Raw genomic sequence first — 27306 nt, 5'->3', positions numbered from 1 at the left:
TTTCTCTGTATAGCCCTGGCTGTCCTGGAACTCACTCTGTAGACCAGGCTGGCCTCGAACTCAGAAATCCACCTGCCTCTGCCTCCTGAGTGCTGGGATCAAAGGCGTGCGCCACAACGCCTGGCTTACCTTCATTGTTAATGATTAAAGTTGTGTATTAAGGGTCTATATTCCAGTCAGATCACTTGGACTTAGAAGATTTTTGGATGTAATCCCTTGCCAGAGCAGCCATGTTGTTAGATTAAAATTCCTTCCTAGGAATTTTACATGATCCTAGAATTTACAAAAAACTTCCTTCCTATAGCTGCTTTATTTTTCTAGCATTGTGTGATGATGGTGGTGCATTTTCCACAAGTGAAGGGGACTCAGGGAAAAGAAGTCTCTTGTTTTTAAAAAAAACAATGACATGAAATGCAGTGTCCAGGTCTTCTCTGAGTCTCTTATAGCCTTCATGGGAGGCCCAGCATTCCATCTACACTGCTGATACCTTCATACCCAGTTACTCTTGTTCTTAGCTACTCATCTCACAGTATCCTCTGCTTCACTGCATTTGCTTCACATTCTCATAAGGAATGGCTACCATGAATATGAATTTTAGTAGAAATAGCTGCCTGTTCCTTTTGTAAAAGGGACACCATCTGAAGTTCTACATTCTTTTGCTTTGAATGGTTTCTGATTACTCCTTCATCACATTTTGCTTCTAGCTTCAGTGAGTGATGTGGACACATATCACCAGTAATTTTTACATGTGAAGTCATACAAATGGCTGCCCATTCAACCCAACTATGTTGATAGGGCATGAATGGGACACTGTGGGTTCCTAGACAGGCTAGATGATGGATCTGAAACAAAATCTCAAAAACTGTGAGCCAAAGTTAACTTTCCCTGCTGCCAAGCTGAACTGTGCAATGATGGAATGCTGACACACTTGTCTTCTGGGAGGAAAGTGATATATGGTGTATTCTTCTGAATTATATCCCACCCAAATTGCAGCATCTCTCCAGGAGGGAAGGGGATGCTTGTGAGCCTCTGGTGAACACAAGGTTACATGTCTAGGAGAACAGTAATTTGAAAAATTATTGAGGGTACTACCTTGGCAAAAGAAGTGATAAGTGCTTGGGGTAAAGACTGGCTGTCAGTGCTGTAGAGAAAGGATGTTTTGACTATGGAACTACCCCCTAGCTGTGTAAAGAGTCCATGGTTATAGATTTTTTGGGCTATTACCAATATTGGGGTGATTCAGCTGATCATTTTGAATTATCCTTAGGTCTTATAAGTGATCCATGGCTCATCCTCCTGTTAGAAATGCCAATAAGGTCTCACTGGTTTACCATTCTAAACATTAGTGTAATTATTATTTGGGTCTTTTCATGTATTCCTTTTCATGAGTGAATAAACATTTGTTGTGCTTCTCCACAAAAAGTCTGCCACACAATACTTGGCACATAACCTGGAAGAAAATTGGGGGAAAGACTTCAAGATTATTATACTGTGCATGGACCAGGTAAAGTGCCTGAAGGTACCTGTAGTCTTTGGTCCTTGATTAGGGATAGGAGAGAGAAATAGGTTTCAGAAAAGGAAAGCAAAACTCAGCAGTCCCAGAGCTGGTCGTGGTACACTGCTCACTCCTGCTCCTCCCTTCTTGGGCAGCAGAGGAAACAGCAACATGTCTACTATGGACAGCATGAGAGCACAGGCTCTGGCGAAGGTGAGTTCTGATTCAATCCAGCAGGTCAAGGTCTAAGAAAAAAATGTTTATGGAAAATGTCTGAGATTGATCAAAGCAAGTGATGAAGGTCAAAGGATATAAAAGAACTAGGACGATGATTTAGAAATAAAAAATACTTCAAATGAAAGATGTTTTAAGTTACTGAGTGCAAGTAAAGATGATGAAAATTGGCTAATGCTAGTGGTGTTTAAAGTTAGTAAGTGCAAGTCGTATAAATGTTGGAAGTTCTAAGATGTTTTAAGGTATATAAATGCAAGTTGTAGAGATGTAAAAAATGATTTAAGGAGAAAAAAAGGGAAGTGTTTTATATTCCCCACCACCACATGCTATTGTTACTTCAAAGTTTAGAATTTGAACATTGATCAATGGAGTTCTGATAAACTAATGGAACATTGGCAGTTTACAATTCAGTCACAAACTCAAGATTTTAATTTCCCTTTGGTTGTCTTCTGAATATAAACTTAAAGATGCTTCTCATTATGCTAAAAACATCTCTGTTCAATCTGTATATCTAGACCTCTAGATTGAGGGAAAAAAATGTTCTGTGTCTTTTAACCTAAACCCATAGTTTTTACTAGGTTTCAAACATGAATCTACTCCTGTTGTCCAACAGACACCTGCTAACTATATTTCTAAAATATGGATTTCGATACAATGGTAAATGCTGAATGTATATCCTTTTGTAAACTAAAGTTCACATAAATTCTAGGGAATCAAGAGTCCTATGACTTGGACCTGCCTGTCACAGATCAAATTGACTCCAGATTAGTACACCTGCCTGTTCTGATTCAATCCAGCAGGTGGCCCCAAATATAAATTATATAAACATATATCATACAAGTTAAAATTTATATATGCTGAAACATATATAACTCTACACATGTTTGCACATGCATGTGTATATATAAATTATGCACATTAAATATAAAATATACATTAAATAGAAATTATACAACTTAAATTATATACATTGAATATGATTTATATATGTTTATTATATACACTAAAAGCATATACATTAAATATTAATCATATACTATAAATGAAATGTTTATTTGTTATTTATTAATTATATATGTAAAAATGAATTTAATATGAGTTAAATATATAAATTATTTTATAATCCATATAATATACATAATTTTGCATGTCCTCAAGTACAGGGAATTATGGAAAGAGCTCATGGAGCTTTTAAAAAATCAGTTACAAAAAAAAGTGAGGGGGAAGTTGTATGCTCCATCACCACAAAATTTTATTTTGAATTTTTTGACCTTGGATGACAAATAGACACTCTGGGGATGAGTGTCTATGGTACTCTACAACATGGCATACTTATGCCCAGGTGAAATGGAAGGATCCTCTTACAGGCATGTGGCATGATCCCAATCCACTATTAATATGGGTAAGAGGGTACATTTGTGTTTTCATGATCTTGCTAAGTACCCTGGTGATGGTGACAGTGAAGCTGTATTGGGCATATGTTCCTGACCTACCTTTGCTACATCCTTCTGTATGGTTAAGACCAGAAATACTTGTGACCTCTAATAATATTCAACCATTAGGATTCCCTTGATCTGAGAGTTTAAAAAGTATTTCATATTAGTGAATTACACTGCTATGAGTCAGGGCTTCCTATTTGTTTTACTAGAAAGAGTGCCAATGCTGGATGAGTTTCTGTAGACCCTCAAGCTTGAAAAAAGAATGCCTCTAGAACTGTAGTACATTACAGTCTTAAACATTAAGTGTTAAGTATCTCAGACTGGACAAGCTGGACAAGTATCCTGCTTCAGGCTTTTAGGCCATGTGGGGCAGAGAACATGGAGACTTTGGAACCTGCCTTTGAAAATTCAATCAACCCTTCCTTCTCTTTCCTTTAATGGGACCAGTTGTCCTGATTCAATTATGGACTGTACTGGAAATCAATCCAATATTGGACAAAAGGAAATGACAGTGGGCATTTGGAGGACTGGTTATAGGCATCTTCAGAGACATGTGGAAATTGGCAGCTGCCTTGTATGATGATATGTTGGCTGTGGATAAAAATGTAACAGGTTCTGGAATTAAGATAATTATGTAAAATACTGCATTAACCCATCTAATCTTTTAATAATTGGGGATTTACCTTTGTTATTGGCTCTGATAATGAGTTCAATGTTTCTTGTTTTAATTGTCTTTTGTTCAGTTGTGTTTCTGCACTGTATGATGATCAATCTGTAATGGTAGTACACCAACCAGCTTTTATTAGGATTCTTGTAAATTTATCTGAATCCTGATATTCTGAAAAAGACTTACAAATATTGGAAGAATTAGATCATGCTCTGGCAAATGTATAGTTGGGCTGATCATTTCTGGTGTTTTTGCTCTCATAAGTCTTATAGTCAGTGCTACTACTTCTGCATTATTTTTAGCATGAGTAGTACAAACAGCTAGTTTTGTTAATCATCTTGCTGAAAATGTAACCAATGCCCTGAGCATACAAGTGGAATTGGATAGATGGCTAGAACAAAGAATTGATATACTGCAGATCATGAGAGATGAGGTGCAAGGAATGAAAATCAGAAGCCATTGGAAGGTCAAGGATATGTATTTGTACAACTCAAAAAAAAATGTATAATGAAAGTTAGCATAATTAGACCAGAGTAAAAAGGCACTTTCCAGGTATATGGCATAATAATAATATTTCTTTATATTTATTAGCCCTGAATAAGAAAGGCAAAGATTTTCTTTTGATTCTGCTAGCATGGCAAATAATATTTTGAAAAAGCTAGAGGCTGCCTTTCCTTCATGGTCCTTGTTTACATTTCTCTTATTGTGCGTAGCAGGATTTGGCTTTATGATATTTTTATGGCAGGTCTGTTACCTGTTCTTTTGAGAGGAATCATCAGAGTCAAAGCAGAGTTATATAAATTCAAGGTCCAACCGGGCAGTGGTGGCACATGCCTTTAATCCCAGCACTTGGGAGGCAGAGGGAGGTGGATTTCTGAGTTTGAGTCCAGCCTGGTCTACAAAGTGAGTCCAGGACAGCCAGGGCTATACAGAGAAACCCTGTCTCGAAAAACCAAAAAAAAATAAAAAATAAAAAATAAAAAAATAAATTCAAGGTCCAGTGTCTTCCCTAGCAGAAGTTGATAGTCAATGACAGGTAAGATTATCTTGAAAATCCTATCAACCTAAGACAGGCCATGATTACAAAATTATTTGCGTGCCAATGGCAGGTAAGAGCTGTGTTTTCAGATGGCAACCTAAGACAGGCACAACATGACTGATAAGATGCAAGGCTCTTAAAAAAACAAACACAAAAACAAACAAATAAAATAAAAGAAGGTAAGATTCTCCCAGAGTTGGATCAACCTAAGACAGGGCATGAATGCCAGAAATCATGGACCAATGACAGGTAAGGTCCACACCTTGAAGGGATACCTAAGACTGCACCAATAGCTGGGACAGCTTTGGCTTGCATGGATAAAAAACACATCCAGAATTAACTTTGTCTGACTTCTTGCTTGTGACTAATCATGAATGAGTCTGCGGATATCTGTCTTTGTTTTTAATTAAGATATGTGTTATATCCTGCCATGTTCCTCGCCTTACGCATACATCCTTGAGAGACTGTCCAAGCCTAAAGGAAATGGCCTTAGTCAAACATGGATACTGTATACCATAAACTGATCATGTAAGCATTTGTGGTAGCATTTAACTTCCTGGAATTGGTCATGCTTTCTGTTGTTTGACTTTAAAAAACACTGAGAAAATATACTCATTGCTGTCATGATATTGACCAACAGCGCTCTTATATCTGTCTCTTGTATCTTCTTTCTGCCTTTCCTGTAATCATCCTTACTCCCCTAGTCATGGTTCCTGCATTGACAGACCAGGAAGGTCCAACAAATTAGTTTCTCAGTTTGTTCCTTTTTACCTTTAGGTAACATTCTGCTTTGTTTAACATATTTTTTAAAGATTTATTTATTTCACATATATGGGTGCTTTGTTTTCATGCACACCAAAAGAAGAAATCAGATTCCATTACAGATGGTTTTGGGCCGCTGGGAATTGAACTCAGGGCCTCTGGAAGAGCAGTCAGTGCTCTTAACTGCTGAGACATCTCTCTAGCCCTGTTTAATATTCTTAAATTGTTAATTTATGGATACCAGGTCCTGTATCAGTGTTTTTGTCATCCCTTTGTTGTTCCACATTGTGAATAATGGCTTCTCTTGACAATATGGCAAAGCTTTTGGGGTATAGTCTTCATGGCACCTCGAATGTCCAGCTTAATTGGATGTTGCTGGCTGTTTCCAAAGTACTTGAGCTTATGCATATTCCCCAGGCAGAATATGTAAAAAAAAATCCTGTTTATTGCCATTCCTTAATTTATAGCATCACCAAACATTGATTTCACCAAATAGGTAAGAACTAAAACCCCCTTTTGTAGTCACTATTCCTAAGCCATCATGATTTCTATTACCTAAGCTTGAGTTTGGGCTCTTTTCTTGTGTGTATTGGCTGCAAATCTCTCTAGATATAGTTACCTAGGATTTTGCTCCTTATGGGGCTTCGGGCTACATTAAACCCTTACCTTAGATAGCATCTCTTCTAAAAAACCCGTTTTGTGTTCTCCTGTTGCAGGGCTCATCCTTCTTTGCTGAAAGACTATTTCTCATACTAATACTTGTGGCTGCAGTGAGCTGTAAATGGCAGCTTCTACTTTATTGGGCTTTAAAACATTTTGACTACCCTGAAGTGGTGGTACACACCTTTAATCCCAGCACTTGGGAGGCAGAGGCAGGCAGATTTCTGAGTCAGCCTGGTCTACAGAGTGAGTTCCAGGACAGCCAGGGCTACACAGAGAAACCCTGTCTCAGGGAAAACAACAGTAGCAACAACAACAACAACAAAACAACAACAGAAAACATTTTGACTAAGAGATTTTTACCTTAATGTGGTTTAATGATCTTCATGATTTTTCCCATTGTTGTTACTACTTTTGTTCACTGTTGTAATTTTGTAGGTGCAAAGCTTTTATGTATTCATTTTTAGAGTAGTTTTATATTTATGTTTTGTTAATATAGGTCAGGTCAAATTGAACATTAATCTGCAGTAGAACCTCATCTCTTTATTAAACTACCCTAGATGTCTCTAAATATAAGTACTCTGATAGCTGTGTGACAATCCCAGTTAAGATCAGTGCCCAACAAAGAAAAGATCTAGAAGCTCTTTTATAAAACTGAAGTTGATTTGAAGCTGTCATTTGGAACTTGCACAGGCTAAAGTCTACATATGAGTCTATAAATTCCTAAAGCATCATGTGTGAGCAGAAATCGATTTGCAAAGCCAAGGGCTGCTCTGGTATACATGTGCCAACAGGATCCATTTCAGAACATCGATTCCTTCTGCCAAGGTCAGCGTGCCAGGCCTGCTATCACCAAAGTAACCAGAGAATGCCAGAGTCCTCAGGCTTGAAACCTGACTTCTTTTTAAAATTACACTGTGGCACTTTTTGTCCTTTTCTTTTTTTCTTTTCAATGATGGAAAACCTTTTTATCATTCTAAAATGCAGTTGTCTTCCTTTTCATGATGAATTCTTAATAGAGAGAGCAAAAAGCTATACATCCAAGGTCCTTTCACCCCTCCAAAATAACCATTTTCTCTTAGAGGTGGTTTAACTTCACAAAAGTTGAAAAAGGAGTAGAGTGGGTCATGTTATGCCCCACAGGTTTAAGATAAATACTAAGTTGAAGGCTCATAGCTGTGCAGCTTTGACCTGGAGTTCAGGTGTGGGCGTAGCTTCGTTACTTACTCATTTAATTTACCAAGTAAACCTAGAGGCTAGTATTTCTCACCTTTCTAAGAGTGAACTGGCACTGGCCTCCCTATATGTAATTAGGACAAAGCCCTAGGATGTAGGACTTTATAAGGGAGACAGAAAAGTCCAGACAAAATGGAAAGAAAACAGATTTAGGCTGGATATGGCATACAGGATCACACCAATTTTATTTTGAGTATAAGGTACAAATGGGACCCTTTGACCTGATGGCTTCATCCTTAAATGGTAAACTAAACAGCCATGAAATTTTAATAGTGAGGAAATTAGTACCTTCTTATGTTTCAGACTGTGAAGTGGCACCGAGGAGACTCTGTGGCCGGCAGTAGGCAGTGTGTGGAGGTACTAGATCAAACCTGCAAGTTTTGCCCCTTCAACTTGCAATTCCTGACTAGAGACATTCTGACAGGATACCTTCAGGATGCCACCCAAAAAAGGTATTTCAAAATAACCATCTGTTTGTGGGATTCTGTGCATTTCTTAGAAGGAGAACTTTTCTTCCAAATTTTGTTTTAGCATTTTTATCCCCTCTTGGGCTTTTCTTCTGTTTTTCTGTGGTTGAATTTCTTTGTCTCCTGAGTACTAGGGATGATTTTTAACAGTTCCTCAATGTCCTTTCCTCTATGCCTGTCCAGTTACTCCCCTGGCAAGTGACCACATTTAGTTTTCTTATGTTAAGGAAGCAATGCACATTGAGATTCTGGTGTAGCAACTCATAACTGAGCTTTCTGTAGCCAAAAGTCTATGGTTACATCAGCATGAGGGCTTACAAAATACCTATGCTGTTTAGATATACATACCAAAGTCCTGAATTAAATGTAGATCAATCAAGAGAGAAAACAGACTAAGCGAAAGCTACAAGACATGACTTCATATATTGGGGGTTTATAATTAGAAGTAAGAAGCTACCACTGGTCATAAGGTACCTTTGCAGCACCCATGGATAGTGTACAATATGTTCACATTGTGCAGTGTTTGACTAGCTTTCATTTGAATCTGTTTCTGGCAGCATTTAAGCTCCCTCAAAGACAAACTGGTAGAGTTTTCAAATGACAGATGCCTAGATATGCTTGTTTTTTGCTGATCCATATAGTTTTGTTATTAGCTAATTCATTTAATCTTAGAATGGAAAGTGAAGGCTGAGAGCTCAGTGTAGAGATAATCTTTGAAAGCTATCTAACCTGAGGCTTGTATCTTGGGGATCGGAGCAGAAGTAGTATCCTATTTAATGTGTTCAACCATTTTTATTAAAGTCTAACACCTGGGGAATCATAGGAATATCAGTATTTGAAGTTATTTCTTTTAGAAAGAACACACATGCAGAGAGGGGGAGGGGAAGAGAGAGGGAGAGGGAGAAGAGGGAGGAGAGGGCTTTGAGTTGTTTGTTTGTTTGTTTGTTTGTTTTTATTAGCTCTCCAATAATCCTTTCAAATCTGTAATTATTAATGTTAGAATTAATAATTTTATACTCAAATATGGTGCTGGATGTCAAGCAAAGTGCTTCAGGCATGCCAGGTAAGGGCTCTCTGACTGAGTTACTTCCACAGTGTTAGAGGCTCTTGTTTTCTGCTAATTCTATCATATTTCATTTACTAATTTTTCTATACAATAATATAGTTTGACAGTTTATTACGAATGTAATATGCTGTCATACAAAATTTACAGAAAAATACCTTAGAATACTCTGGTGAAAAGATACAATCCTACTACTGAAAGATCAGCATAAGCATTTGGTTATTTTCTAGGTGGGTTTTCTATGATAATCATGTCTGGTTTACATTTAATAAAATAGGCATGATGTCAGGATCACTTTGAGTCCCATGGATATAAAGCATATGTAATTTTTATTTGTCAATTAAAAGTAGAATGAATAAGTGAGGTAGATGCAAATTAATTTAATAAGTAACTGAAAGTAGTTCCATAAACTTTAGTTAGTCTGTTCAAGGAAAGAAAGATAGCTTTGCCTCTTTTGGTTGATGGGCTGTCAGTACATCATGACAATTGTGTCTGTGATTGAGAGCTTGCAACATGCCAGGCTCTAGATGATATATTGTAGTCATTTACTGTGGTGGCTAGATGTGAAGCAATGACAAGCAATTACTTATTGCATTTCTGCCACTTCCAACAAGCTACAAAAGAATATAGTGTATCAGTTATAAGTGCATGGCTCAGTATGTGGAAGTGCACTTGTGCCTTCAGGCAGTTAGTGGAGAGATGATCGGAGGCAAATCTAACTGCCTGGGTCCTGCTCGTGTTTCCATCCCATGTGGAAATTAACAACACAAAGGTACTCTTAGTTCTCCCCATGGGGGGAGCATCACCCTATCATGTCTCATCCTGTACCCATCATGTATCATACGGTGTTGCATCCAAGTATCGGGGTGACAGGGGTCCTCAAACTCTGGAGGTCCATGTTGCTATTTGCTTAACACTTTCAACAAGTAATTCGTTGGACAGGGATTTAGTTGGCGTCTCGAGAAGGCCACAATTGAGGAAGTTTAAAGATGAACTTGAGGTTTGTAACACAGAAAAGTAGAAATTTAGAAACATCTGATCCATGTAAGTCCTAGTCCTTCCTGAGGTTTAATATGGAAAGATGTGCTGTGAATGACGTCCAAGTCAACTGAGTAGAATTAAATTCCAATAAACAAAACCAAAACACAGCAGGAAGGCAATGTGTAGTGAGAACTTGACCTGTTCTCTGCAAGGCATTTGTTAAGGAGGTGGTGGGTGTTGGAAATATGATTTTAGTAGTATTGGGGATCTTGACATTATTATAATTATCTACCTTACCTTAATATTTTTTTAAAGAATCATGGATTGGGCCTAGAGCCTTGGACATACTAGGCAGGCACTATGCCACTGAGTCACCAGGCCTCATGTGGCTGCTGAAAGCAGCATATAAATGACAAGAGAAAGTGACAAACAGACAGATTGAAACTTGGACAATGGCAGCACTGAGAGGTAGGTAGAGAGAGGTACAGTGGGGAGCTGAAAAGATGGACAAGAGAGCTGAGAAGAAATAATGTAGAAAGGAAAGAGTAGCTGGGAGCTACAGAAAGGCAGGTGATCAATGACAATCTCAGGATGCATCAGAGAAATCTGCAACATGGAAACAGGATATCTATGTCTAATTTATATCCATATATAAGGATATATATCTTTTATATATTTTTTAATTTAATTTTATTTTTTGTGAAAAGAGTCTCAATTCTGGACTGTCATATAAAATGTGACCACTCTCTTAACATTTGAAACAGAGAAACAGAATGCTAATTAGAAAAGGTGTCTAGAAAATTTCCACGAATATGTCAATGAATTCTAAAACTAAGAGTAATTAAATGGTATTCACAAATGAGACCATGAGACCACGCTCATGCAAAACATTTGCAAATTACAAAGTGAATGCTAATAAAGGTTTCAGTTACCACTATGCTGCTGTAGTGTTGGTTGGCATAAGAACGGTTTCTTTTTTGTTTTTGTTTGTTTTTGTTTTGTTTTTGTTTTCACTGTCAAACAAATACTTTATATAAGAATAATTCCCTTTAAATATTTATATACATGTTACCATGTAACTGTGAATCAAACCCATGGTTTACTTGGTTAAATAAGATTAAATAAGTTGCCTAGATCTTTTAGATCACACCGCAGTATGGTATAATGAATACAGGGGTTCCTTGGACAACAATAAAAAGCTCAATGTTCAGCATGTGCTCTTGTCTCTAGATCAAGGAGAACTTTATTAAGCTGTAAGTGCTTTGGTGACGGTGCAAAAGTCTAAGTTTTGAAAACAACACATTCAGAAGATTTGCTGCTCAAATAGTATTTCTTTTCTTTATTTATTTGTTTATTTATTTATTTATTTATTTATTTATTTATTTATTCATTTGGTTTTTTGAGACAGGGTTTCTCTGTGTAGCCCTCGCTGTCCTAGAACTCACGCTGTAGACCAGGCTGGCCTCGAACTCAGAAATCCACCTGCCTCTGCCTCCCAAGTGCTGGGATTAAAGGCATGAGCCACTACTGTCCAACCAAATAGTACTTTTTCTAAACCAGGTGGAACAGTATAATAAAATTCACTGAACAGGCAATTCAAAATTGCACCGTCATCAACATATCCAATTGGATACACTTTTTTTCGTATACCTGATGATGGATGATACATGTTTTTCCCATTCAAATATACATTTAATTCTACACGGTCTTATGTTATATCCACTACATCTTCCTCCTGAAGAAGGTTGTTTCTTAACCATGCAAAGATAGGCCTCTTTTCTACTTGAGCAAATTAGTTAAAACTCCGAATTTTTGGTGCTCAGATGATGTCCTTCTATATCTAAAGGCAAATAGATCACATTTTTCTACAGGAGGTCTTGTTGTTCTATGTGTGTACATATTTAGTTTTATAAATTCTCATAGAAATGCACCCCATTAATTAATTAATTTAACCATCTATTAGTTCATTTGACAAATAATTCATTTGTTCTTCTTATATGCTTTTTGTGGTTTGAGTGAGAATGCCCATAATAGGTTTATATGTGTTTGAGTGCTTGATCCTCAGTTGCTGGAACTGGGAAGGATTAGGAGGTGTGGCCTTGCTGAAGGAAGTATGTCACTCGAGGTAGCCTTTGACGTTTCAAAAGGTTATAGCATTTCCTGTTCTCTCTCTCTCTCTCTCTCTCTCTCTCTCTCTCTCTCTCTCTCTCTCTCCCTCTCTGTTAGCTCCCGCTCCAGGGATATGCTTGCCTGCCTATTTTCATGATGGTCATATGCTCACTCCCTGAAACTTTAAGCCCCACGGTAATAGACAAGTAACTAGAAGTTCTCCAGGAAGAATGTGCTGTGGCAAAGTCATAAAGAATTCACACATTCAAGTGCTAAAGGTAGCACTCAACAATCATTGAGACAAAGTCACTGAGAAACATGCTACAAACGAAAGAGTTTTTGAAAATTACCAACTTGGGGTTGGGGATTTAGCTCAGTGGTAGAGCACTTGCCTAGCAAGCACAAGGCCCTGGGTTTGGTTCTCAGCTCTTGAGAAAAAAAAAAAGAAAGAAAGAAAGTTAGCAACTTGAAGTGTTTGCTTCTAAGGTAACCTGTGGTCTTGAGGTTCCTCTGAGTAGAGAGCATTTCTTGTGCTGGCTTGTTAAAGGGTAGTGTCCCATTAACTGATAAAATGCTGCTGCGCATTTCCATTTATCTTTTCCTATTTTATGTAGGAACTTTATGCCCAACAAACTGCATGCACTTAAAAAGTACAGACTGAAAGTCTTGGTACATTTTTATGCCTTATTATCACAACCATAAATGAAGATTTCTAGTGTTCCAAGGTACGTTATGTCTTTTTCAGCACAAACTTACAAACCGCAGCCCCAACTTTCCTGTACTCTGCTTTATTCTCACTATTGATTAGTTTGTGTTTTCCTCAACTTTAAATAAAGGGAAACAGTAAACACAGTTTTTGTATCTGGAATCTAAATAAAATTTAAATCATTTTTATTGGTCTTAAGTGCATGTAATTAAAAAGCAAACTCAAATGAGTTTAGATCAGCACATATTCTGTGAAAGCAGTTACAATAAGTGTACTAGAGCAGGGCCTATCTTTTGTCTGTAGTATAATGCTTGAGACCCCCCCCCCCCCCCCGTAGCGTCAGATACATTAGTAGTTTGCAGCTTGTATTGCTAAACCCAACCTGTCTTGTATTTCTCACCTGATTTATCCATTCACCTTTTGATTAAGATTAGAGTTGTTTTCGACCTGGGGATGAATAAAACTCTCTGAACATCTGAGCGGGACTCCAGGTGAATCTGTAGATTAAATGCTGGGTTTGTGTCTGTGCTTTGGTCACTTAAGTCACTGTAGAATTGCTTTCCAAGATGGCTGTGTCATTTGTTTTATACTTCTGCCAGTAGTGTGTGAGGTCTTGTTGACCCATATGCTCACCAAAAGTTGGTATTGTGGATGGATCTAATTGAAGCCTTTTGAGAACGTGTGTGGTGAAGCCTCATTGTGGCTTTAATTTGCATTTTACTAATGGCTAATATGTTTAATATGCTCATTCTTTTTCTTCTTTTACCCACATATGTTCTTTGTCTTTTGTTTTCTTATCTTCATTTAGATTAAGTCCTTCTTTTATTACATTCTATCTCCATAGTTGGTATCTATAATGACCTGTCACGTCTCCATTCTAGTAGCTTTACAAAAATTTATCATAGTCTGTGTGTATGTGTGTGCATGTGCATATATATGTATATGCATATATGTAAAATACTCTATGTTCCCTCTTGCATCTTGTTATTTTTACATACATTTTTATCTATTATAAAGTGTATAACCTATCATCTTTGTTTGAAACATCAATTACACACAAACTGGTATATATATATATATATATATATATATATATATATATATATATTGCTGGATCAAACCTCACCAAATTCTCTACCCCTGAGTGCAGTTTAAACCCTAAAAATTCAATAAGTTATTTTTTAAATACTTAAAAAAATAAGGAAAGTTTTTCTATTTATCTATATTTAGTGTTTCTAACATTTTTTCCCCTCTTCAATTTCAGCTTCAAACATCCATCTGGTGTAATTCTCTTTCTTTTAAAGGTTTTTTTTTATTATTATATTGTGTGTGGATGTGTGTGTCCGTGACATATTCACATGTCACAGCACATATGTGAAGTTTTGAGGACAGCTTTATATACTCAGCTCTCTCCCTCAACCCTTATGTGGGTTCCATTATCAAATTCAAGCCACTGTGTTTGCACTTTGGGGCAGCAAGCAACTTTGCCACCTGAGCCATCTCACCAGCCCCCTGGTATTGTTTTCTGTTGAAATATACTCCAATGATGCTTTGGATGGTAAAATCTGTTGGCAGTCATTTTCTTACCCCTTGAATCCTTGAAGGTCTTACATTTTGGAAGTTGAAGGGATGTAGAACTCTGGCTGTTAGCTACTCACGGCTCCTTGATACTTTTAAAGATCTTTTTTCGTTTCTGAAGGGAAGAGATGCTATTATTGCCATTCCATATGCTTTGGATTTATTGATCAAGCTTTATAGAGTTGCTGTATGGTTGTTGTCGACTTTAATATGATTAGTCAGGATTTCCTCATGTTTTCCTCTGAGACAGAAAGCGCACATCCATTTTGGAATTGCTGGAATGCTCCTGAGACTTGTTTTGGGTTTCATTCTGGTGAGTTGGGCTAATTTGGTCTGGGACTTTGAACAAAAGGATGATTTCCTTCCTCCCTCATGTAAAAAAAAAAAAAAAAGTATCACCTGTGTCTAAACGTCGTGAGTTCTAGGAACTGTTTTGCCCGATTCTCTTCAGTGCATGTTTTTCTGGACCCACATTGCAATGCTCAGCCAAGTTGAAAAGTTAGAAAACTTTTCTTTAGGCAAAAGATAGAGGAGTGTATGACTCGTCTCATTCACCTTCATCCTTCCAGAGGTCATGATTCGGGGGTGCCTATTGAGCAAGCTATGAAAAAGAAATCCCACGTATGTTTTATCTGACTTCTTGATTGCCTAAGAAAGGCAGAGAAGTCTAGTGATTTGTATTGTATTAAAAGAGAAATTCCAACACTGCTTTTATAACTGCTTAATTGACTGATGATTCCTTTTAATTATTATAAATTTAAATTATATATAGAAGCAAGTGGGACTCTCTCTAAAGCATTTTTTTTTTATAGTGTAAAGTATAGACTTCTCAAAATCTACATTTTACCAAGGACGATGGTTTCTACTAACTGAGGTTCTTCTGCTGGTATCTGTAAATTTTACAACTATCTATGTGATAGAGTACAATGGGGGAAAAAAAGATATTCTGCTTATGTCTGATATCTTCTTTGGACTTGGAGAGACTTGGAAGAGGGTCATGAAGTCTATAAACTCATGTTAAATGATAGAGCATGAACATAACCTAAAACAAAGTTATTCTAGGTAGTCAAAAAAGTGTCACCACGATGAAACTGAATTCTTTAATCTTTTTTTTCCATATCAGAATTCCAGAATTTAACAGTTCCTTCTATTTGGAAAAGAGTTCTTAATATTAATTCAAACATTTACCGTTAGAATGTGTGATAATTCACCCATTCTTCCGGTGTGGGACAGTGAAATGTCACTTTCCATCAAGGCAAAGAGTAACAGTATGATAGCTAAAGTACACCATCATTTGCTCCTGTTTGAAAGAGTGCATAAATTTAATTTTAATTCACCTAAGGCAGTAGCTAAAATCTATTGATATCAAATATCACAAAAAATACATAGCTTCTCATTAAGTTTAAGAAACCCATAACTTCTTTGGGTAGATAAAGCAAATACATAGGATAAGTTGAAAATAACATGAAAAAACAATGAAAATAACATGAAAATAAGACAATGAAAAAACCGTTTTGGAAGAGGTGGGAGGTGTGGGCTGAGTGCATAGATGATGTATCAGCTTATTACTGTTTCTCCTGTCCAAACCTCTATTTCCTCTGCTTGTCTGACGAAGAGTCTCAGAAGTGTAATGGATGTTTTTCCGTCTGTCAGGTCATCCATTGGCTGCAGAGCTGAAATAGCATCTGGGAACTGGATCTATTCTGATTGTATTAGGTGATCACAGTTCTCCTTGCTCCTGTTTGGTTCATGCATCCCATACCTGAGCTTGCTTGGGTAGGGAAACTGATATTTGAATCATAAGTTACAAAGTTGGGTCCGTACAAACTTTCCTCCTCAAGCTGCTGTGTGAATGAAGGGCAAGTGGGTTAAGAACAAAATATTCTAAGTAGCTAGACTTCAGGAGGGTAACAGGAAATAATTCATGAACCAAAAAAGCAGGAAAGAAGGTGAGCCCTGGGATTAGCTGGAGCCAGAAAAACCCGTAGCAAAGCCAGAGAGAGAGAGAGAGAGAGAGAGAGAGAGAGAGAGAGAGAGAGAGAGAGAGAGAGAGAGAGAGAGAGAGAGAGAGAGAGAGAGAGAGAGAGAGAAATCTTTGACTTTTGCCAATTTGCTTCGTTTGTCCTGGCTACATAAGAGTTCTTTGGAAGTAGACATGGCAGGAAGACCTGAGACTGAGTTTGTCCGTGGCTTTTGGTTTCTCATTTATAAGTACACATGTGCATGTTTTTTTTGTCAAAGTTCACGTCACAGAAAATGTTGGAGTAGGATAGAAGAATCCTGTAAGTGTAAGAAGCTGAACCAATGAAATGATGACTGTCCACTGCTGTTAAATATCCCACGCCTTTCAGTCTCTCTAACTCATCTGTAAAATGGAGATGAAGCCCAATTTACGATGCCAGATCTGATAACACAGTGTGAAGTCCACGGACCCTAGGTTCTTACCCCGACTCTCCATTCTTTCTGTGTAACTTTTCATTCTTTGCCTTAGCTAACGTTCTGTTAAATTTGTTCACTGAGGAGTACAATCAGCTGCAAATAGGCTCTGATAAAACTGAATTGTTATAAATAGCTTACTGTCCTGTCATTTTTTTCAAGGCAAGGATTTATGATTTCTTCCCGAGCCAAGGGGAAGTCGATGAAATAGCAGTGGTGACTTTTCTCTCTTGAGAATTGCTTGTTTAGGTGAGGGCTGTGTAGCTCTGGGGGGGCAGCCTACAGGATTAACTTTGGGATAATACTTACAGAGTGCTTAGTAAACGATGTAGAAGAATCCATAATGTGACGATTCCCTGTAGGCAGGAGACAGTTGCAAAGGACTCAAAGCAAGAACTGCTGGATGATGGGTGCTTCGATACGATGTGAGCCTGGACTGGATATTGTAATGCCTGAAAATGAATCCACATTATCAAAGTAAGTGGTTTGTCCCACGGAAAATGGCCAGCGAGCTACATGATATATCTGAGAGAGACATCTTCACAGTTGGAGAAAGAACTGAGGACAGTTTCTTTACATTTTTAAATGTAAAGGTGAACAGTAAGTGGGGTTCTAGGGTCCACACTAAGCTTTGGTAAAACAACTGTTTCTTCCTCTTGAGGGAAGTAGTTAAACCATCTGATCAAAGAATTTCTTATGGATAGATACCTCATCACTGGCCCGCCCACTCTCTTTAGCCTTTGTTCTAATCTTAGCTAAGATTTCCATTTGGCCTTAATTACTGATTGCTGAGCGTTGCCAGTCAATTGCGTTCTAACCTTGAGAAAGACTGTGTGATAGCATGAGTCATTTTCTCCCTGTGCTGTGGTCTGTTAGTTTATCCTGCACATCGTTTCTCCTTGAAGTGGTGGGTGGTCTCAATGCTGTGTATATTCAACAGGTCTTTCTGTACCTTTGATGCCACTGTTCTCTTCTGCTTATTAAAAACTGGGTTTGGAACTGTATCCCTAATTTGTGGGAACATCATGGCCTTTTCTAAGTAATAAACAACTCCGCATCCTTGCCAGCAGTCCTAGCTGTTTTGTTTTTTATACTTCACAGCCAGTATTGTGTATGAGTGACGTGTGACTAGCCTGAGGCTTCACATATGGTGATTTTTGTGAAGCAGGGTTCTCTACCTCATATGTGTTTCCCTCTTAACTTATATTATATTCGGGTCAATTGTCCAGTTTTTAGACATCTAGTATTTGAGAAGTAAGGTCTATAGGAATAACCACCTGTTTCCCAATTCTTTTTTGCTCTTTATTCAATTAAAACAAAAACAGAGAAACTTTTCCTTCTCTACTTCTGCTTCTCCCCAAAGACACAATTTTAAGACAGTTCCTAAGTGTCTGACTGTACACAAAAGATTCTGAATACAGAAACAAGATGTGTTGACAATCCTAGCCTCCCACTGAATCCTTGGAGGAATACATTTATTCTATTTCTTAATATTTTTCTTAGCTGCATAAACACACTTCTCTTGGAAAAGTATTTCTCCGTCCATGGTGAAGATGGTCAGCAGTCCGGATCAAAAAATATGAAGCACTCAAAATCTGCTGCTTGTAGTTTTTCCATATTACAATACCTCTGTTCTCTAGAACCCAGTGCCCATGAGCTCTTTGTCTGTTGTCTCTCAGGTTTGCCAACTTTCATCAAGTAACTTTATGGAAAATATTGACACATTATCTGTACCCTAGGATATAGAAATTTCTGGTTGCCCACTGTTGTATTTTCAGCCATGGCTCACATTGGTCAGACTGATCCTCTAGCATTAGTGTATGGTGCCACACCCATCATCATGGAATGAGGTGCTTTGCACTGCAGTTACCATTTAGACTTTCTAAAGCAGAATGCCACAGTTTGAACTTGGTTCTTTCTTTTAGTTCTTATTTGGCTTACATCATTGACTCTCTGTATGGCTCCATGAAGCAAATCTCTTGAAGCTACTTTGACATAATTTACAAAATCTAGGGTCACCCCATTTATTATTGATCCACATGATCATTCAGTAAACAGTCAAGTCTTAGCTGTTCTTATGACAATAGAAATATGTCATATAAACTATAAGACATACCCTGAATTCTCAGATTTTCCAGGTTAATTGGTGACCTCATAGCATATCTTGAAATTTCAAGAGAAGTCCTGGTGACAAGTATTTCATGGATAAGATTACTGCTGCAGAATTTTTAAAAATATATTTGTTTATGTGAGAAAACATTTATTTTTGGATCATAATAAAATTGTATCATTTCTCCTTTCCATTTCTCCCCCCAAACCCTTCTCTATCTTTTGCTTTGCTCTCTTTCAAATTAAACACACATGTATACACACACACACACACACACACACACACACACACACACACTCTTAAAAAATGAATCTTATTAAATAAATATATTTTACTTATTAATGTAAAATAAAACCTTTGCGTGCTATTAAGGATTGGAATATAAATGCTGAGACTTGCTTCATGTGGCCATATGAAGAGTCATGCCCACTCTAATTCCTACTCCTTGTCCTTAGCTTCTGCATGAAGGGGTGTTAGAAACACAAGTTGACCTCTGGTTCTGTTTCCCTTACTAAGTGACATGTTATCAAAGGCAGGTCTTAAGGAAATGGGCCTTTTCAGATGGAGGGACTCTTGAAGGTAGATTGCAAATAACAAGTAGTGCAGAAAGATCTCTCAGTGGGGTTGTCACTGCCTGGGTTTCAGCTCTTTACTTCACTGGTTTGAGAAAGGATAGGAAGAAGCACTGGCAGAAGAAAATCAATCCTAGTAAGCTCATAAGAGCGGTGAGCAGTAGCTCAGCCTCTCATGAGAAGACCTGGACATCACAGCTTGCACTCTGGCTTAGCGAGGCCGCCTGACTTTAATGACTCCAAATGGTACAGCAGCTTGTTTCATATATATGCATTTTTTTTTTTTATTGCCCACCACATTTGTATTGGTGTGTGCTGGAGGTAGGCAAGGGCACTGGGCACTTGTGCTCTGGGAGAAAACACCCGACTCGTGAGCAAATAGCTTTTGTTTTGTGGGAGCATCATGATAATCTTTGGATGCTCTGTCTGTTAGGAGAGGTCACCTGGGTTATGGCAATGTGGAAGCTGACAGGCTGCAGAGTGCTGCAATGAGGTGGCAGCAGACACACAAAAAGAGATTTGCAATCGCTACATTAACATAAAGGCCAAGAATGATACAGAGTCCGGTCTAACTACCCCCCTGGAAGCTGCATACTCTAGCTCAATTTCCCTCTATTCCCATTATGATTTCTTCCTCCTTGAGACTTGGCTGTGTTCTAGGACATCTGGGATCTGGTTTCAAATTCTATAGTGAAACCTAGCCTCCTTCCCCTGGCTTGCTTAGGTCCCCTTGCCTGGTGTCTCTGTGTTCAATTGCTGTAAAGAGACACCATGATCATGACAATTCGTATAACAGAAAGCGTTTAACTGGGTTTTGCTTACATTTTTAGAGGTGTAGTCCATTATGAACGTGCGGGGAAGCTAGCAGACATGTTGCTGGAGGAGCTAAGAGTTCTATATCTAAATCTTCAGGGAACAGCAAGAGAGGGTGATCCTGGACCTCACTTAAGCTTCTGAAAACCCCAAAGCCCACCCCCAGTGACACACTTCCACCAACAAAGCCACACCTATTCCAACAAGATGAAAACAACTATAGTGCCTTTCCCTGATACCCAAACATTCAAATCTATGAGCCTATGGTGGCCATTTTTATTCAAACCATCACACCCAGAAAAGCCTGTTTGCCAATCGTTGCTTTTGTCTTGAGAATGTATACCTTGATTCCTTCCTCTTTACAATACACTTGGATATTGAAGTACTGCAAAAAAAAAAAAAAAAAAAAAAAAAAAAAAAAAAAAAAAAAAAAAAAAAAAAAAAAAAAATAAATTAAAAAAAAGTATAATCCATCAATTAATTTCTTGAGTTCTTTGTCTGCTTAAACCTGAGAAAGTAACAGCCATGACTTTGGGAGCTCTGTGGAGACTTAGGAGCTCTGTGGAGACCACATGCTCCTAAACTTTGCAATTTTAAAATGTCTTAGCAGTGAAAGAGTTAGGAAGTGACATTTATGCAAATGACCTACTCCTTCTTACCATAGTGGGGCAGTCCTTCCTCTCTGTCAGGTCTCTAGACAGATTTGAGAAGTCTTGATTTTTCAGGATGATCAGCGGACTTGCTTATTGGAAGGCTTTTGCTTGTTGGAAGGTGGAATAGCTCCTTTCATCTACAGCCTCAGTTTCAGCCTTTCTCTTTGCTAAAGGTGTATCTGGCCATTTCTGATGCAAGGTTGCCTGTTTCCCTCTTAGCTCCTGTCCTGGACATTCATTATCAGGGCACAAGATTACATTTCTCCTCAACTCTTTTATGTGTACTTATTTTTATTTTTTAATTTTTTTCTGGGTAGGTGGTGACATTCTGAAATGAAAGTATTTATTTTATATTACTTTATAATTCTCATTTTTGTTAGATTAATGTAGATTGGAGTGCTTTTCTCTCCACCAGGCACTGGCACATTTAATATTTATGTATTACAGAACTCTTAGGAGATTATGATTTTGGGAAATTAATAAAGTGGAAACAGATGCTGAGAGATTAAAAGGTACCACTTCTTATGTAAAACATGAACTCATTTATCTGAGTCTAAGAACAAAATATTGCTCTTTCAACTGAAGCACATGGCTACCCTTGAAGCTAAATATATCTAAATATATTCTATTAAGTGGACTAAGGCATTGCTTATAAATGGAAGTACAGGCATGTAGATAGGTAAGTCTGAGGACCAAACTGCCAATGTTATCTCTCAGGAGACCGAAAGGAGCAAAATGGCAGAAAACTAGGCAGGGTTTTATGACAGCGGGGTAAGGTTCTTTGAACTGCTCCAGGCTGTTTGGATTGACCTGGAACTAGATGCCCTTGCCCAAGATAGTTGACCTTTGTGAGAGAATGAAGGGAGGCTTCTGGTAAGTAGAACTCCACCTAAAGAAATATGCTTTCCTGGTGAACACAGAAACCTCCCTCTTATGGGATTCCCAAGGAATGCTGAATTTACCCAGTAACAATCCTTCTCTTTACCTGGCCAGAGTCCTTCTGTTTAGGATGTCGTGGTGGAAGCTGGAAGTAACAAAGATCATGACAGAATTTGACGCAAAAATAAAATTGTCTAACAGAGTAATTTGGTGATCAATAGGAAGAAGAATTAATTGACTAAAACCTCCTATCACATCTCTAAGTTTCTGGGTTATTTCAAAAGGCCTAATTCTGAGCTGTGTTACATGGTGGAATATTTTAGCCTCTTTAAAAATCAAAAAACAAAAACACAAAACAGTTTTTTCTCTGTAACCCCCTGAGCTCATGGAATGAGTTTGGTAGTATTCCTTTCCTTTATGTTTAGTGCAATAGATCACAGAATAATGGTATTAACTCTTTAAAGGTCTGTTAGAAGTTGATGTTGAATCTTTTCAGTTCTTGTCTTTTTCTGTTGGGTGACTACAGCATTGCTTCAAATGTTTGCTTGTTCTTGATCTTCTTAGGTTTACGTTCTGTTGGTTTGTTTTAACAAGCCCGCTATGTCTAGAAACTCATTTGTGTTTTTCTTCTAGGCTGTCCAGCGTTTTTGAAATATGTTTGTAAACTACTTCCTAATGACCATGTGGATGTGATTGGCACCTGTTATTATGCTCCTCTTTTTAATTTCTAATTTATGAACTAGGCTCTTCTCTGTACAGAACTTGTCAATCTCCCTTATGGATTACAAAGCCATCTCCTTGTTTAATTTATTCTGTTTCATTCTCTTAGTCTCCATTAACTCTTGCCCCCATCTTTATTATTTTTTTCATGTACTGCCTTTGAATTAACTTTACTTTTGTTCAACAAATATATTGAAGTACTTCAAGGTAATCATTCAAGATTTCTCTGATTTCAAAAATTAATTAATTAATTAATTTTAAGCTAATTAATTTTTAAATTAATTAATTAAAATATTCTCATTATATATATATATATATATATATATATATATATTCATTGTACATGGTACTGTGTCACAACATATTGCATTTTCAAGGTTGCTTTTTCTTGCTATTGATTTCTAGCTATATTACACTATGATCGGAAAAAATTTTAAAAAATCACTTTGATTCTTTTGAATTTGTTATTATTTTTTTTAAAGATTTATTTATTTATTTTATGTATACAAGTACATTGTAGCTGTTTTCAGCTATAACAGGAGAGGGTATCAGAAGAGGGTATCCCATTACAGATGGTGGTGAACCACCATGTGGTTGCTGGGAATTGAACTCAGGACCTCTGGAAAAGCAGTCAGCTGATCCATCTGCCTAACCCAAGACTTTCTTTATGACCTAAAACATGACTTACTTTGAAGAAAGTTCCATCTGCTGCTGAGAAGAGTTTGGTGCAATACTATTATGTCTTTTTTCCTCTGGGCATAACACAAGAGTCCCATCACTATCTTGGAGTACAGAATACCCAGGATGTGTATTCATGACAACAAAATAATCAAAACAATACTGAGATAGCTACATCTATAATAACATTCACTGAGCCATTAACCCTCTCCTTAGTATTCCAGGTATTAGGTACTCTAGTCCACATCCCGGCTGCAAGCCAACCTAGGAAAGGAAATACATCCTAGGAAGATACATCCAGGAAGTATCTTAAGATACTTAGGAGAGAGACAAAATATCCTACCCTAAACCATAGGTTCAGAGGTGAAATTAAAAGAAAAAGAAACAAAGTCAGTTGTAAATTTCTCTTTTGATACTGTGTTTCAAGATAAATGACAACTTTTAACAAGACTAAACTCACTCCTGATTATAAAGAGTTTTTATAATTACCTTATTAAAAATATGTATTTATTCTTTCACTTTATCTATTTTCCAAAGCCTTTTTCAAGTAAACTGTGAAGTGCCTGAGTACCAGTGACCATGATGTCACACACCTGCTTCCTTCTTTTCTCAAGCACTCATTGTTGTTTGCCTTTAACCAATGTGCTAGCTGGCTCTGAGGCCAGGCCGGCTTTTACAAGGGTGATTTCCAAAGGACTTCATCCTCCAGACCTTTCCTGTCTTTGATTCCTTGCAAACCAGGTCGGCTTTTACAAGGTGGGGTTTTATTCTTCTGGTGAATGACATCAAATATTCTAATGACATGTTTTGAGTGAAATACTGAAACCAAATAGGCTACAAAGACCCAGCTCAGAAATCTGAACATATCTGGACTTGCAGTGCCAAACCCACAAAAGGGCAAAGTCTTTTTCTCCCAAGGTGAAGATAATTTATTTGTGGAAGTGGTTTTTTGTTGTTGTTTGTGTGTGTGTGTGTGTGTGTGTGTGTGTGTGTGTTTGCTTTTAAAAACGTGTCTGAAACCTATCACCTCGTGGTTATTATTATCAGATCCCCTCCACCTTGTTAAGAAAATCATTTTGCAATTCAGCACACATCTGTAGCGGGTATGGTCCTCCAAACCAATCAGTAGGCTGAGAGATTTTAAATTCCACCCAGAGGGTCTCATTTTTATGCCAATTATACAGTACCAAGTGTATACACACACACACACACACACACACACACACACACACACACACACACACACAGCATTAATGTCGAGAACAATACCTACAATCTAGTTCCGTGTTCCTATCCTGGCCTGCTTGAACAATGGCTGGGGATGGTTTTGTGATGTTCCCCACCACCACCACCACCACCAGTATCAATACTTAAGGGCACAGATGACAGTTAATAGTTGTGCAGTAAAGTAAAGCCCTGTGGTATGTCAGCAAATAGTTAAAAACAGTCTCGTTGATTTCTGTAACGTTTGATCTAATGAACGCTCATTTCATCAGTGACAACACTTGCCCAGTGAACATCACTGTGGTCAGGGAGTTTCCATCACATGCCAGTCAGACCTAGTGATAAGTCTGCCTTTTGGGTTCCCAGAGAGGAATTCGGCCTTCCAGAGTGAGGTTTGGGATGGTTTCTGATAGACACCAGGAGGCCAGTTTGGATTGAGAGCTGCCCCCTTCACACACTTTATGACGGTGTTGGAACCCCTGACTTCTGGTTTTGGTTTTCCTGTAACTCTGCCTTCACTGTTCTCTTCTTTGTTTCCATCTCCCCTTTTATAATACATGTATGATGCTGTGAACAGAAATAAACTATTTATACAGTGAAAGACACAAAGATACTTAGGAGATAGGCAGGAAGTTGAAGATTAACCGAGGGCATGTCCCCATAATTCAAACTTGATCCTATAAAGTTGCCATCTATGATGAGGTGACCCTTGGCAGTGATGCAGCTGTTTTGAGGTCACCTAGATAAGTAACTCCTTACCCATGCATCTTCAGCAAGCCCACCAAGCTCAGCTGTCAGTGCCTTATGTGAGGATAAGTGCCTTGTTTCTATTTGGGAAACGTCAATGCAGCATATATTCTATAGATACCTATGGCAAAGCTTAATCTGAGATTTATTTTTAGTGTGGATGTAAATATTAAAGAGTCTGGGCCATTGAAGTGGTGGCAGAATTTTCTTTATGCTACATTGTTCTTGATTCATGCCTAGAAGAATGGGACAGACATGCAGACTATGAGGAATAAGCAAGCAAAGAAAGCTTTCTTAGTCCAACAGTAAAAGGTAAAACTCTTTGCTGCTGAGAAAGGACTCCCAAAGGCAGTTGCTGGGACAGGGAAAGGGCATAGCAGGAGCTTATATACCTCAAGGTAAGAAAGGCAATGGATTGTCTATGTTAATGTTGAAAGTCACCAGTAGGATAACATAGAATAGTCATTGTTGTGGAGGCTGTTCAAGAACCAATGTTCCTACTGCACTCACCTGCACACATGCACATGCATAACTGACATCTGAATGTACCATTTCCTTGACCTTGTCCTCCGTCCCTAACACTCTCCTTTTTCCATAGTTTATTCATGACTCTTTTCTGTTTTATTTGATTTGCTGAGCACTTCCTTTATAATGTCTCTCTCTTTTTATTTTTCTCTTCAAAATCTTAATTTCCTGGCCTAATTTCTCATCCATATTGCTGTCTTTCTTTTGCTTCAAGTTTTCACTTAGGATTGAGCATGTATGTTTGAGAGAGAGTGGGGGGAGGGAAAGGGAGAGGGAGAGAGAGAAAGAGAGAGGGGGAGAGAGGGAAGGAGGGAGCAAGGGGGAAAAGGGAGGGGAAGGAGGAGGAGGAGGAAGGGAAGTTGCAGCACTGGTGTGAGGTAGCTGGTCACATTGCATCTGTAGTCAAGAAGTAGAGGAGACAAGATGGCTGAATGGTGGTGGCAGGGCCCTCTATTTGCAGCTCTTGGCAGGCAGAGAAACGCAGATCTCTAAGAGTTTGAGGTCAGCCTGGTCTACAGAGTGAGTTGGATGAATGTTATTACTAAGCTCCTTTCTCCATGCTGCCCTGCCTAAACACATCACTTATATGATACTACTGATCATAGTCATTCAAGACATTTCATATCTCTTACAGAAATTGAATTTATGATTAAAAAATCTCTTGAGACCTATTTACTTCACTAAACTATTCTGCCAAAAAAAATTGAGGGAGAATTCTAATTATGTAAAAACTTTTCTGGAAAGTGGAGGAGGTATGAATATTTCCCAGATTTCTGAGAGATAGCATTATTTTAATATCAAAATCAGACAAATGCATTCTTTAATTTTCATTTTTATTTGCTTACTTGTGTGTGGGTGTGTGCACATGCAGTGTGAGTGTGTTGCCTAAGAAAACTTTCTACCCTACTGAGACAGGGTCTTCTCTTTTATTGTGTCAATTTACAAATTTATTTTTTTTCCTTTTGAGATTATTATATAATTACATCATTTCTACTTTTCCTTTCCTCCCTCCAATACCTCCAGTATACAAAATTAAACACCAATGTATACAAATAGAAAAAGAAAATTGAAGCATATCATTTACAATACTACAAACAAGAAGTACAAAGTAATTTGGCCCCAATTTGAAATGAAAAAGTAGTACAAAATTTGAACATTGAGGACTACAAAATATTGCTTAAAAAAAAAAAGAAAAAAATTAAAGATGGTAGAACTAAACCCACCTAATTTGTGAATAGAAGATCACTATTAAGATATCTGTGCAAACACACCTATGGTCACCTGATTTTTGACAAGGGGGCTAAAACCATCCAGTGGAAAAAAGACAACATTTTCAACAAATGATGCTGGCACAACTGGCGGTTATCATGTAGAAGAATGAGAATTGATCCATTCTTATCTCCTTGTACAAAGATCAAGTCTAAGTGGATCAAAGACCTCCACATAAAACCAGAGACACTGAAATTGATAGAGGAGAAAGTGGGGAAAAGCCTCGAAGGTATGGGCACAGGGA

At 37.8% G+C, this 27306-nt stretch overlaps 1 protein-coding gene across 1 annotated transcript in view; it reads left to right on the top strand.

Annotated features, from left to right (window-relative positions):
- Positions 1-7925: 7925 nt before the first annotated feature.
- The window catches only part of Tmc1 (transmembrane channel like 1), a 166519-nt gene continuing 147138 nt past the window's right edge, over positions 7926-27306 (top strand). The window contains exons 1-2 of the mRNA XM_021210496.1: positions 7926-7984; positions 21194-21301. Coding sequence (XP_021066155.1) covers positions 21298-21301 — 4 coding nt within the window. The 5' untranslated portion in view covers positions 7926-7984; positions 21194-21297. The remainder of the gene's footprint in view (positions 7985-21193; positions 21302-27306) is intronic.

Source organism: Mus pahari, chromosome 1 (assembly GCF_900095145.1).
Source record: "Mus pahari chromosome 1, PAHARI_EIJ_v1.1, whole genome shotgun sequence".
Taxonomy (NCBI): domain Eukaryota; kingdom Metazoa; phylum Chordata; class Mammalia; order Rodentia; family Muridae; genus Mus; species Mus pahari.
The sequence above is the reverse complement of the archived record's forward strand: the minus strand, read 5'-3'. Positions and strand labels throughout refer to the sequence as shown.